At 38.6% G+C, this 13,794-nt stretch overlaps 1 protein-coding gene across 6 annotated transcripts in view; it reads left to right on the forward strand.

Moving 5' to 3' along the window:
* The window catches only part of LOC132391619 (arfaptin-1-like), a 124,635-nt gene that overhangs the window by 34,501 nt on the left and 76,340 nt on the right, over nt 1-13,794 (forward strand). For 4 of the 6 annotated variants that reach the window (XM_059965044.1, XM_059965045.1, XM_059965048.1 and 1 more), the window contains one exon: nt 7,967-8,035. The exons of the other annotated variants lie outside the window; for them this stretch is intronic. In XM_059965044.1, coding sequence (XP_059821027.1) covers nt 7,967-8,035 — 69 coding nt within the window. The remainder of the gene's footprint in view (nt 1-7,966; nt 8,036-13,794) is intronic. 6 annotated transcript variants of the gene reach the window in all.

Genomic DNA, 13,794 nt, shown 5'->3' on the forward strand with positions numbered 1-13,794 from the left:
AAATACCGAAGCCAATTGTGTCCAGTGCCTTTTAATGGCCTTCTAGTCAGATGAATCTAAGTATTGAGCTTTTCACTTGTGGCTATTTTAACAGCTTTCAAAAAGACTTAATCACACTTCCCTAGTGAAGTATTTTTCAAAGTGAAATGGATTTTTAAACGAGCACATTGTGGATCTCCACAATCATATGTTTTATCCCATGGTGTAGCATTACCCAAAATATGGTAATATCGAATAGATATTATGTGGCTAACAAAGGCATTCATTGCCACTACTGTAATTTTCAGTAGTTACATTTAATTCTGTCAGTGTTTGGAGGATTTATTTTGTGGACGTTTTTTTGTTTTTAAAAAAGATACCCATGAGGATCTCCAAACTTAAAACATTTCTTTGTCTTTGAGTGTGGATCATTGTAAATTAGTTTACTCTTCAGACAGTACTGGATTTGATTCTATACTGATGTTATAACAAACTTCTACCTCCAAACAAAATTGAATTGAGTCACCTCAAGTCAATTCATACTGGAACAACCTAATTTGGATCTCCTTCAGAGGTGGCAAGAGTACATGTTAAACATTTATAGAAGCAAGTAAACGCATGTCTCTTATTTGTGTAATAAGATTACAGGAGAACTATTGAATGATGAGAATACTTGAGACCATTTGGTCCATCAAGTCTGCACCAGCTCTTTTTGGGAGGAATTGATTTTGCTCCAATTCCCTACCCAATCTATAATCTTGCAAATTATTTACTTTTAGCCTCGTAATGGATTTCACTTTTGAGCAATTTGCCTCCGTTATTGTCTCTACCAATGGTGTCTTGTTTTTCAAACCGTAACCATTCACTCTGTTTATTCATTCAAACTTGTTTTATTTGTCAATGTTTAGGTTAATTTATTAATCACCTTTTTCACACCCAGTCTGAAATCTTTGTGTGGAATTGAAGAATGTAGTCCAGCAGAAGATGAACTAGGTTCTTATTGATCTTCTTTCTCTGTGCTACTCTACCTAACTGTTTTGAGGAATATTGCCTGTTTCTGTCAACTTTGCCGGTAAACATTGTCCAGAAGCAATCAGTTAAAGAAGGAATTTGATTTATATTAAGTATTTAATCTCAGAACATCTAAAAAGATTTGACTTAAAAATTACTTCATTGGGTTCTAGTCAGTTTTGTAGAGGGTTTGGTCATTTATTATCGTCCTTAACCTCAGTAATTGTCTTTCTCATGCTACCACAAACATATTTTCTCTCTATTTCTTTACTTCCTGATGCGCACAAATGGTTTGACATTTTTGGGTTTTTTTCCCCAAATACTGCTAATCATTTTAGCATTCCTCTGCTGATTTAGACAGTTATCCCTATTTCCTCCTTTTGTATAGTTTAGGATATTATGTACTTTGTGACTGTCAGCGCAACATTACAAATTGTAAGAGGTTATGCTCAAACCATTCTTTCCAGAGGTGCCTTGGGTACTGTATCTAGTTATGGACATTGTTCCTGGAAAAAGACTGTAGAAAGTAATTGAGGATACCTCTGTCTTGATTATGAACAAAAAATAGAATCTTGATAAAATCCATTTGTGTCATGAACCTGCAGAACTGTACAGAATTACATGGAGAAAGGAAGTACAGAAAATTTGATTTGTTAAATTGCAAGGCTGGCATAAAATGCCATCAATTTAAACTGGACAAAGACAAATTTTGGATTGATTTTTGCATTGATGTATGATGAGCTCAGTTGCTTTTCTGTAATTATGTGATGTCCATGACAGCCATTTTCATACTTGACAATTTAATTTGTTTCAAGATGAATTTTCTAATGTTTAATGCTCACTCAGTGGCCACTTTACTAGGCACACCTGCCTATTAATGAAAAATCTAACCAGCCAATCATGTGGTAGTAGCTCAATGGAAAAAGCATGCAGACATGATCAAGAGGTTCAGTTGTTAAACAGCCATGGATCCATTCTGCTTTGTGTTATCTTGCCAGGTAGTATAATGGTGTGGTGCTGCTATCATCTCTCCATGGACCAGAATCTTTAAAGAATGTTTCCAGTACCTTGTTGAATCCATGCTGTGAAGGATTCAGGTGTTCTGAGGGTAAAGGGGGGAGAGGGTGTGTCCTACCCAATTTTAGGAAGGTGTGCCTGATAAAGTGGTCACTGAGTGTAAATCTTCATGTATCTCTTCCTATTTAACTTCCATTAGTATAGCAATGTGTTGTCTTCTGTCTCAAAGTCACTTATCTGTTCTTTCTCCATTGTAACTTACAGGCACAAACCACAGATGTTCTTTTACTTCTTCCTGGTTTGTTAGTTTTAGTTAGGTTTAAGTAATTGGTGCTCTTTCTCATGTGCCCTCCCTATCTCGTTGAAATATTTCAATAAACTTTTGTCCAGTGATTGGTTTGCCCCTTCTTTTTGTGCGTGCTAAAATGCTGGTGTATTGTTCCAATATTCAGTCAGACTTGCAGAAGTTATGAAATAAGCCAAAATCCATTTTGAATGTTAAAGTGCATATACACAGTAAAGAGCACGAAAATATTGTTTATGTAATTCCTAATAGGACCTTGTCTATTGCTGCCTCCTTCCTTACAGAGCTGGCTAATATTCACACAGGGCTGTCAACCTTTCAGCAACACTGTACTTGGTCTGCAGAAAAAAGGTGATAGTGTGCACAATCACTCAAAGGGAGTTGCAAGTTCCAGTTAGTATGACGAAGGTGATTGGAGTTGGGTAGACTATGTGGTTGTCCATGAGGCATTGTAAGAGTCTGTCTTGGGATAGCTGGAGCATTCTTCTCCAGAAGTGCGAATCTTTACTCAGTGGAGCGGTTTTAAAACAATCTTTAGATCTCTATCTTTGTCAAGGCCATCATTTACATTTACAGCATCTTCACAGCAAATCTTATTTTTATGGGAGTCCTTAAATCAGGTGGTACTCATCTGAAGATGCAGTGATTGTAGAAAGCCATTAACATGTCAAGCTCTGATTATTTTAATGTGGAATGAGAGAATTTTTACCTGTGCGACCTCATACCTTCACTCATATTGGAGAGGACAATAATGTTAAGAGGATGAGATCCTTCATAGTGTTCTGAAGAGCTAGTGAAGGACCTCACCCTCTGAACAATCATGGTCATTGAGTTGCAGCAAATACTGCCTCATTGAAGGAATTCTGTTTCCCAGAAGCAAGGCATTCAACAGATGATATTTTTTTCTGATTGTCCACAACATTGAAGATATAGAAAACATTTGTTACTTTGGGGAGCCACTAATGGGCACACTAATGGTTGCCTGTACTTATGGGAAGACAGCAATGCCGACAGGTCCCGCTGTCTTGAGATACTAAATACTTCCTGAAGTCAAAATAATTACTTTGTGAATACATTTCTGGGCAAGTCTTTCCTTCAATGGTGAGTAGCAAATCAAATATACAATTGAGTTAAGCTATGATTGTTCAAAGATTCTGAGGAATGGAAGCTGAAAGTCAAAATGGCTTTGATCTCCATGGAAGGGAAGTTTAGCTTTGAGAGTGTGGGTAAATCTTTTTTTTCACTGACTGCCATGTAGCTAGATGAAGGCATCCTTGGGAAAACCTGATCCCTTTGAATACACTGCTGATTTTGGAATGTGGTGCCTCTTCACTTGGTAATGTCTTGACCTCCACTAACAAGGTACCTAGCACATCCAAAGTCACTAGTTGGTGATGTTACCATTGTGGCTCCTATTGAATGAGTGTCTCCATGTCAGTTGAGGCAGACTGTGGATTTAGGAAGCTGTTTCAGTGGATTACAATTATGACTGAAGATGTCTGGTCAAACCAGCTGTGTCCTTTTAAAATTGTAAATGAAGCAAAAAAATTAATTCAGTGTTCTACTAATTCTCCAAGCATGTTTCATAGCAGCTGTAGTGTGGAGCTTTAGACTGGTACAGGTAAAAATGTGTGTTAAGCCAATAATGATCTCATTTGGTGAGTGCCGGTTGAAGAGCATACAAGTGCAAAATCCAGTTTTACATCTGGTGAAATTTTATCTGGAAATTATTGTCCACAAAATGTACTTTAAGTAAAATTGAAATTAAACTTTGTATTGCCCAAACAATGGGTGTAATATACTAGCTTCTTATATAAATGGCCCCTGAAGAAAATGCTAATTCAGAAGAGTAAAAGGTTCATTATCTTGCACAGTAGTATATCAACTCAGTAATACTGTATAATATTGTAATTTATTTGTACCAATTCCACTTTCTACCTTTTGGATCCAAATGGACTATGAACTGATCCACAATTCTTGCATAAATCTGCCTTATTAAAGAAGATTACTGGAGGTTTTTTTTAAAAAAGCACAAAATGTTTGAAGTTCTCAGCAGTTTGGGTAGTAGCTGTGGGGGAAACAAAATTAATGCTTTGCTTACCCTTCCTTTGAAAGGTCACCTCTTTCTTCAAAGGTACATTTAATGTCAGAGAAGTGTATACAATATACATCCTGAAATTCTTTTTCTTCACAACCATCCATGAAAACAGAAGAGTGCCCCCAAAGAGTGGACGACAGTTAAATATTAGAACCCCAAAGTCCCCCCCAGCTCCCCTCCCTCCTGCGTGTAAGCTGCATCCAGCAACAATCCCATCTTGCCCTCCCCCCACCCCCAAATCTGTTAAAAAAAACCCACCAGCACCCACCACTGAGCACTCGAACACGAGCAAGGCAATAACAAAGAGACAGATTTGCAGTACCGCAAATACTACATTGTTCACCCGGTATTCGACATACCACAGGCTCTCTCTCTCCCTAATAAGGGAAAAAGAGGTGTCTCCTTTTCACAGTGAGAGGGGAGACATAACAAACAACTTGCTGGTTTACGATGTTAAAACTCGGTTGCGTTGTTTTTTCCGAGCTCTGTGCCCAAAGATCACGGTTTTTGGGCACACAGCCAGAGATCTTCCGTCTCCAATGACACACCGATCTCCTGCAGAGGCACCAACCTCCGATCATCACCCCCCGTCTTTAGAGTAACAAGAGCCCGGGCCCCTGAAGGTGAGCAGAGCTTTTAGGCTGAGCCCTTGGCGCACCGAACGATGGCCAGATATGAAACCCCGAGAGCGGGTCCCATTCCTGCAAAGAACTGTAGTCAGCATGTCAGGGTCTTCAAAAGAACCTGAAAGGGAAAAATAAATATATTAAAGATGGAAATAGAGCTGTTTCTGAAGGTGCAAGCAAAGGAATTGCTGTTGGGTGCTATTAACTCTCAAGCTTCTTATACAAATATTCCAATCTTTCCACAGATTTTAGCACTTACTAATCTGCCTTTTCTTTGCTCTTAATAGTACACGCAAAAAATGCATATGCACACAACATCAGCTTGTACTTGGATTGTTACCATCATGAAATAAAACTTTAAAACGTTTTGCACAAATACTGTTAATTAAAATTTGAGAAATAGAGGCATATGAAGAAAGGGGTGAAGTGTTTTAAGCAGGAAATTTCAGGGCTTAGAATAGAAGAGTTTAAAATTAGTGTGCTCAAGAGACAAGTGTAGGGTGTACAATGGAGACACGAGTGCAAATGCTGGAATCCAGTGCACCATCTGAAGTGCTGGAGGAACTCAAAGGGACGTGCAACAGTGAAAGAGGAAATTTGTGCAGTTGGTGTCTCTGGTCAAAATCCCTCATTTCCAGATTAAGGGTCTTGTCCTGAAATGTTAACTATCCATTTTCCTTCATCAATGCTCTCTGACCAGTTGAGTTCCTTCAGTTCTTTGTGTGTACATTGGATGTAGTGATGAAATTAATGCCCTTCATGTCCTGAGCATTACCAAGATTATGAAATTATCTTATCTCTCTATCATTTAGTTGTTGGAATGTCTGGGTCCCCATTTTGTTGATGGGATTTTAGCCACCTCCCCAGTTAATTACTGGGATTGTGGAAATGACAAGTGACTTGGGGCACTTGATTGTGCAAGTAGTATATTCGATCAGTTGCTAAAGCAAAAAAAAGTGATGAATATGAATAACCATATATAAGCTATATACACTTTTGTTTTAAATTATTACTTTCTTTACTACATACAATTCTGTGGTATTACAGGTATATCTTCTGCATTTTATTTGTTCTAACCAGCTATCTAGATTTTTTTGATTGGAAATATTTTGATTTTAAACTCTTTACTTCTATTTATTCAAGTTAAAAGCACCTGCACATGATAGATCTGGGTCAATGAGGTAACTGACTTAAAATGCAATGCAATGGAGACAGAGCATGTTTCTAAATTTAAATTGTCTTGCTCAAAAGAAAGGATTGATTAGACTGGCTTTACTTGATTTTGTTCAAAAATTTTCAGAATAAATTGAAAAGTATACTATTTACAAACGTTTGTAGTTAGGACCATGATGTTGTCTTGAGCAGCATTTAAAAACATCTTGTTACTTATTCATGTAAACCTAGTTTCCAAGCAATAATGGTTTCGGCTATGGTTTTTCATTATCCTTGATTTTTAAAGATCTCTTCAGCTACGAAGAGCATGACAATTAAAATACGTTTATTTTTCATCAAACCTGTTAGTGTGCAAGTTAGCGTTTCAAGGTACATTTGTGAATAATTTCATTAAAGGGGATGCTGACATAACTGAAACTTGTAATGGCATTCTTATGACCTCCTTTCCCCTTAGTTCATGTATAGTATGTTTTTGTTTTATCAATTTCAGGATATAAATTATGTTGAAAGGGGGATATTATATGTTATGCTAAAAGTAGTAAATCTAAACACAAAGCTGATTTCTCCTCTTTACTTCATGGTCAGTGCCAACATTTTGCAGTCCAATTTCTAATGTGTAAATTCACAACTGTGTATTTGTACGACAGTCAAGGCAAGTAAGTGTTTGAAATTTCTGAGACCATATACTAAAAATGCAAGTTGAACCAAAGGAGATTGTATTAGGAGAAATTGAAAAGCAGGAAAGAAATAGTTTAAAGAATCTTAAGGCAGAGCTGTAAAGAAGTGAAAGGAGAAGTAAGATAAAGTTTAAGGGTGGGATAGGGCTGACATAATGTGACAGGAAAGGAGGCAGTTTCTTTTTTCTCCACCTACTTCAGATTTACATTTGAAGTTGATTTTTGAAAGCAAGCAGAAAGCCATTGAGAGAAGAAAACATGGCGGGGGATGAGTGTAGGCAGAGAGATGTAGGAGGTGGTGAAGAAGCAAGATTAAAAGAAAGCATATCAAAAATGAAGGTAGTGTGCAATTAAACTTTTGTGCATAACCATTTTGCACGTTGTAGGTATTAATGTGCTTATTATTTTCTTTTGGTACATGGCGACTGCTGGCAAGGCCATCAAAACAACATAGTCTCTGCTGATTGCCTATTCCTTTTCTTGCTATCTGATCATTAACAGAAGAAAATAGTAGCAGGAGGAAATTGATTCCCCAAGTCTGCACTGCTGTTCAGTATGAGTATGATTGATCAGTCCAAGGCTTTGCTTCTACAGTATTTCTGTTCCATGACATTTCAAAAATGCACCACCTTCCTTTTTAAATGCCCCCAGTGATTGACCTTCCACAACCTCATGGAATAGAACAGTCCAGAGATTGACCATCCTGTGCACCTTGGTTTTAAATAACCAGCCTTAATCTTGTAACTATGTTCTCGTGTTCGGGATCCATCCACTAGTAGAAACATCTTGACATCTGTCCTATTGGTCCCCTCAAAGTTTTGCGTTTCAGTAATATCATCCTATTTCAGCAGAAAGTGATATATTTAATTGTTGGATACTGTTGATTAAAATAACAACTGTTGAAACCGATTCCCATCACATTTGAGTTTTAAGTTCTGGATTTTACATGTTATGCTTTGATAGTACTGCACAAAGGTGTTTGTGTTGAAAATTGTACGTTGCCAGGTCAGCCTTTAAGTGCACAAAGCCAGCTTGTCTGAAGGTTTTTTAAAAAACTAATTTGTTTGTTTTTTATTTAAAGGAGCCTGTAATGGCTGAAGCACCTGCTGGAGATTTTGCAGCTGAAATTCCAGTCACTAGTAACGGAGAAGTAAGTGGTTCACAAGAGCAGCGTTTTAAATGCAATGATATTTTTCTAGTTACTTTAGTATGTTCCCTATCATTAGATGAATTCTTACTCAGACCCTGGCAAATAACATGCTTATAGCTATCACTGACTAAGTCGTGATGTAAAGTCTTGCCAGCCCTGCAGTTTTTTTGCTTCTAGCTGAATAATAGTGCAGACTTCCTCTCTGGGTTAACAATGTTAACCCATAAACCAGAGGAGAGTGAATTAGTGTTTTTTCTGTATCTCACTGAAGGAGAGTTGGTAAAGCTGTGACTAGTATCTTGTATGGTACTTTCTAATTCCCTCACTGTACTCTTTTACTCATGTATTTTGACCTATATATTGATAACGGATGAGAATTTACGTGACATGATTAGTTATTGTGGGGATGACTCCACATCTGGTGGCATAATGGACAGTAAATTAAGTTATCTGCAATTCCAAAAAGGATCTAGATCATTTGGGAAAGTATGCAAAGAAATGACTGATAGAAGGTGAGGGATTTTGTGAAGTTAAACCAGGACAGAACATACATTATGATATTGGGGCACCACGGTACCATAGTGGTTCACATGACACTACAGGTGCCCCCCCCCCCCCGAACGTTCGCTTTACGACAGCTCGCTGTTACGAAAGACCTACATTAGTACCTGCTTTCGTTAACCAAAGAGGATTTTCGCTTTTACGAAAAAAGATGTTCGCTTTATACGTGTGTTTACCCCGAGAAAGACTACCATGACCGTGAAGCCTTGTGTGGATAGTTGCGTGCGCATGTGTGTACGTGCGTAGGCGTGTACATGCCAATTTTTTTTCTCTCCAAATCGATTTTGGCTCGCTCTTCCCGATTCTGATCATTGAAACTACACCATACATACAATATTTCTACTTTATATAGGCTGTATATTTATCATCATTCCTGCTTTTACTATATGTTCGTGTTATTTTAGGTTTTATGTGTTATTTGGTATGATATGGTAGGTTATTTTTTGGGTCTGGGAACACTGAAAAAAATTTCCCCATATAAATTAATGGTAATTGCTTCTTTGCTTTACGACATTTCGGATTACAAACTGTTTCATAGGAACGCTCTACCTTCAGATAGTGGGGGAAACCTGTATTACAACTCAGGGTGCAGGAGTTTGGAGTTCAATTCTGACTTTATCTGTAAGGAGTGAGTCTGTCCTCTCTGTGGGATGTGTGAGTTTTCTTCAGGTGCTTCGGTCTCCTCCCACAGTCCAAAGACAGACTGGTTAGTAGGCTAATTGGTAATTGTACATTGTCCCGAGATTAGGTTAGGTTTCAATCGAGGGTTGCTGAGTAGTGCATCTCAGTGGGCTGGAAGGGCCTGTTTCACTCTGTATCTCTAACTAAATAAAATAACTTATTGAGGCCTAGCTGTACGTAGTTCACTGAAGGTGGTGATGTAGGTAAACAGGGTGATGAAGATCATCTGTGGTATCAAGACGTAAAGTACAAAAGTTGAGATGCCATGGTAGAGCAGTACAAGATGTTGGTGAGATTGCATTTGGAATATTGTGTGCAGTTCTGGTTACCACACTCTGGGAAGGATGTGATTATGTGTGAGAGCATGCTAAAACGATTCGCCTTATGGTATAAGGAGAGATTGGAGACCCTGGGACAGTTTTCCTTGGAGTGTAGGAAGCTAAAAGGTGACCTTAGAGGGATATCTCACCTAACCCCATTTTCCTGCTGCCTTACCAGAGATAGAGTTGTTCTTGTCCTTGGCTCCCATCCCATGAGCCTTTGCACCCAGTACATCATTCTTAACCAGCAATTCTACCATCTTCAACAGGACCCCATCACCAAACACTTCTTTACCTCCCAAGCCTCCCCACCCCACCTTCCGGTTTCTGCACGGTTTGCTCTCTGCGTGATTCCCTTGTCCATTTCCTCCCCACTGATCTCCCATCAAGCACTTATCCCTGCAAGCAGAATAAGTGGTATATCTGTCCATTCACCACCTCGCTCAATCAGGGCCCTAAACAGCCTTTCCGGGGTGATGCAACACACTACCCGCAGGTCTTATCTTCTGTATCCAATGTTTCCATTGTGACCTCCTCCAGATTGGTAAGAGCAGACCTAGACCTTTGCTCTGTCTGCAAAAGGGAGAATTTCTCAGTGGAGTGACAGAAATTTTAATTCTGCTCCCCATTCACATTCAGACGTGCCTGTCAATGGCTGCCTTTACTGCCCCGATGAGGCCACACTCAGGTTGGAGGAGCAACACTTCCTATTCCGTTTGAGTAGCCTCGAGCTTGACAGCATAAGCATTGATTTCTGCATTTTTCAGTAATTTCTCCCTTTTTCTCCCTCTTCTCCTTTTCCACTCACCATTCTGTCTCCCCACTTCTCCTCACCTGCCTATTACCCCTTCCCTTTCCTCCCACAGTTCACTCTCATCTTCTGTTAGATTCTTTTTTCTTAACCCTTTAACTTTTCCACTTGTCGCCTTCCATGCTGCTTTTTTCATCCTCCCTCCCTCACACAGCTACCTTCCTTCTCACCTGGCTTCCTATTACCTTCCAGGTTGTATTCCTTTCCCTTCCCCTACCTTATTCCAGCTTCTTCCCTCTTGCTTTCCAATCTTGGCCAGAAACATTGACTCTTTATTCCTCTGCATAGATGCTGAGTTCCTCCAGCAGTTTGTGTATGTTAACTCTGGATTTCCAGAATCTTGAGAATTATGGTAATGAGGAAGGCCTGGAAATGATATTGAGTAGTTGATAGTTGTGTAGAAAATAAGAGTTAACGAATAAACTCTTCTTGGACTTCCAGCCAGCTACAGGTATCAATTATAACCGTTTCGATGGCAAATTCTGCCACCTTCTTCAGGGATGATGCCTGAGCAAGTCCAGTCTAGAGTGATTTATACTCTTGTATTCCATCCCTCCTGATTGGTCAGTCCTCATCCAATCAGTTTTCCACTGTCCCAGCTAGTCTACAATCAAATTCCAGTTCTTCGAGCGAGAACTTCATCTTTGTTAAAATTTGTTTCCTCTAGTTTTATTTCAATGGCTTTCTTTTCCAGGCAGTCCCAAAAGCCATTGGCACAGCTCAGTAGTTTTGCACCATGGAAGTCAATCCTACAGCCTACAGTTCTACTGTTGATTTCTCTGGGAAAATGGCAGCATTTGTCATCAAAATTTCAATTATAATCAATACGTACCCAGTTAGAAGCCGAAGAAGAGCTTATTCGTCATGTACGTCAGGAAAATACTAGATCCTTTTCAAAAAATTCAAAATTCAAGAAAGTTATAGATAAATTTTCATGGATTACTTTATTAACTTGATTTGTAATATCTGTGGAGATTTTTAAGGTCCTAGCTTTGATGGGTGACTCAATCAGCAAAGTTTTACCCAGTTTCAGGTTCTGCCACTAAGAAACTGCATTCTGGTTTGGAATGTTAAAGAATATTGAAGACTAGAATCAATAGGGAGGTTATCTTTTCTAATTTTTTTTTGCTTGTCTCAATTATGTGATACAGTAAGTGATTGAATTTTTACTAGACACATAATGCATTAAGTAATATTATCACAAATAAGTTAACAAATGATAAAGTGCATATACGATACAAGTTAAGCACCAAACAGTATAATTCTACTGACAGATCACATGTGATGAGACCTGGTGATGGCAAGGAGTTAAGTAGTCTTACGATCTGAGGAAAGAAGCTGCTTCCCATCCTAGGAGTTCTCGTATTTAAGCTACAGAACCTCTTGCCTGATGGTAGGGGGTCAGAGAGATTGTTGGACAGATGTGAGGAATCATTGACAATGCTGAGGCCTCTGAATGCACAGTGCTCCTGATAAATATCTCAGAAGGATGCAAGAGAGACCCTGTTGATAATCTCAGCAGTCCTCGCAATCCTTTGCAGGGACTTGTGGTCTGATTTCTTGCAATTCCCGTACTAGAGTGATGCAACTAGCCAGGATACTCTGGATAATGTTTCTGTACAAATTGGTTATAATGGGGTAAGGGGAGGGAACTCGCTCATTTTAGTTCCCTCAGGAAGGGGAGACATTGCTGTGCTTTCTCGACAGAGGTAATGTTGAGGGACCAGGTGAGATCCTCAAGGTAGGTGCGTTATTTTGATATAAAGCAATGAGCAGAACTAGGTTGTGTCCTTAACTTTGATAATGCCACACTAGAGGCAGAGAGCTGTGCAGCCATATATTGGTTTATGAGAAGTGTCATTAACCTGCAGGAAATGTAAGATTGCAAATCGGGAAGGTATAGAATGAAGTTACTAAAGAAATGGTGCCAATTGACATAATTATATGCAAAAAAATTGAAAAAATTATTTACACTAAACTGTTCACTGTCATTCTGATTCCCTCTCTTCACACTCTCCTCATCACTTTCTCTCTTCAGTATTAGCCTTGCAGTAGCTGCATCTTAGATCTAAGTTTCAATTAATCCTTGGGGAGCTAATAAGCATAATGCTCCGGGTGTAATTTATTTTCATTATAGTTTTCAAGAAAATGAAGCACTTGATGAGTATGGGACTTTGAGCTAAATAATTAATGAAAAATGCGACCTATTGAGTTAAGGTAGTTGGTGATGACTCAGCAGATTAAAGGCTGGAATATCCATGATATATGGTGAAATAAAGATTAGTCATAGACTAATAGATGGAGGAGGAAGCATTTCTATGACTGTAATTTATCAGAGAAGTTTGACTAATGGTTTAAATTGCCTATAATTCACTCCAGATGTAAATTTTTTTGTTGTGAACATTGGCTGTTAATTGCACTCTTCACTATTCTAATGAAAATCTGTACTAAGTAATGTGAAGCACTTAATAATAGTGGTAAATAAGGGTGTAAATAAGATTTAAAATTAATAATGTGGTAGCAAGTTATTGATTTACACTTTACTGATTGTTAGTGCTTTTTCAATTAGTGGCAATGTATGTACTCCACCAAATAATGAAAGGAGTAATCCAGCAAGTGAATAGCAGGAATAGTAAAGCAATCCTGGGACGAATACACTTTTCTCAGGCTTCCAGCTGGGTACAGATATTGGTTATAATCGATAACTTTACCCAGCTGGAAGCCTGAGAAAAGTTCATTCATCATGCATGTCAGGAAAGCACTAGATCCTTTATCAATCATGGAATATTTCAAGAATACTTTCTGCCTCCTCCCCCCACACCCCAAAGTATATGGCAGGAAGATGAAATGAAAGGAGAAAAGGTTTTAGAATTCTTGTACCGTAGTTTATACAGGGCTCTATTCTCATTCAGAATTTAGAAGTAAAACAAAAACAAATCAGCAAAACTAAAAGTAAGTAAAGCACTGCATCCATGAATAAGCAGCTGATGAATTTTGCGAAATGAAACGTGTATCAAAGTTGGACGAAAGACTAGTTGACCATGTAGGTCACTGTAAAGGTCCTAGAATCAATCTCACAGAATGATTGAGGGCATATGCACTTATCGTGGATTCTTAAATCTAGACTAGATTTTCAGAACAGATTTTTTAAAGTAAAAGTAACGAGATTAGTGAATGTCAATACTTGAATATTCACAATGCCAGAAAGTGCCACATCAACTAATGAGAGGCACCTGTGGATCTGATTTGGGGGGTGGGGGTGGGGGGAAGTACAGATAGTCCCCGAGTTATGAACGTCTGACTTATGGACAACTTGTACTTACGAACAGAGGAAGTAGAATGCTATCCGCCATTTTAAGTCAGATTGTGATGCCGTCTGCCATTTT

This window comes from Hypanus sabinus, chromosome 3, assembly GCF_030144855.1.
Source record: "Hypanus sabinus isolate sHypSab1 chromosome 3, sHypSab1.hap1, whole genome shotgun sequence".
Classification (NCBI taxonomy): Eukaryota; Metazoa; Chordata; class Chondrichthyes; order Myliobatiformes; family Dasyatidae; genus Hypanus; species Hypanus sabinus.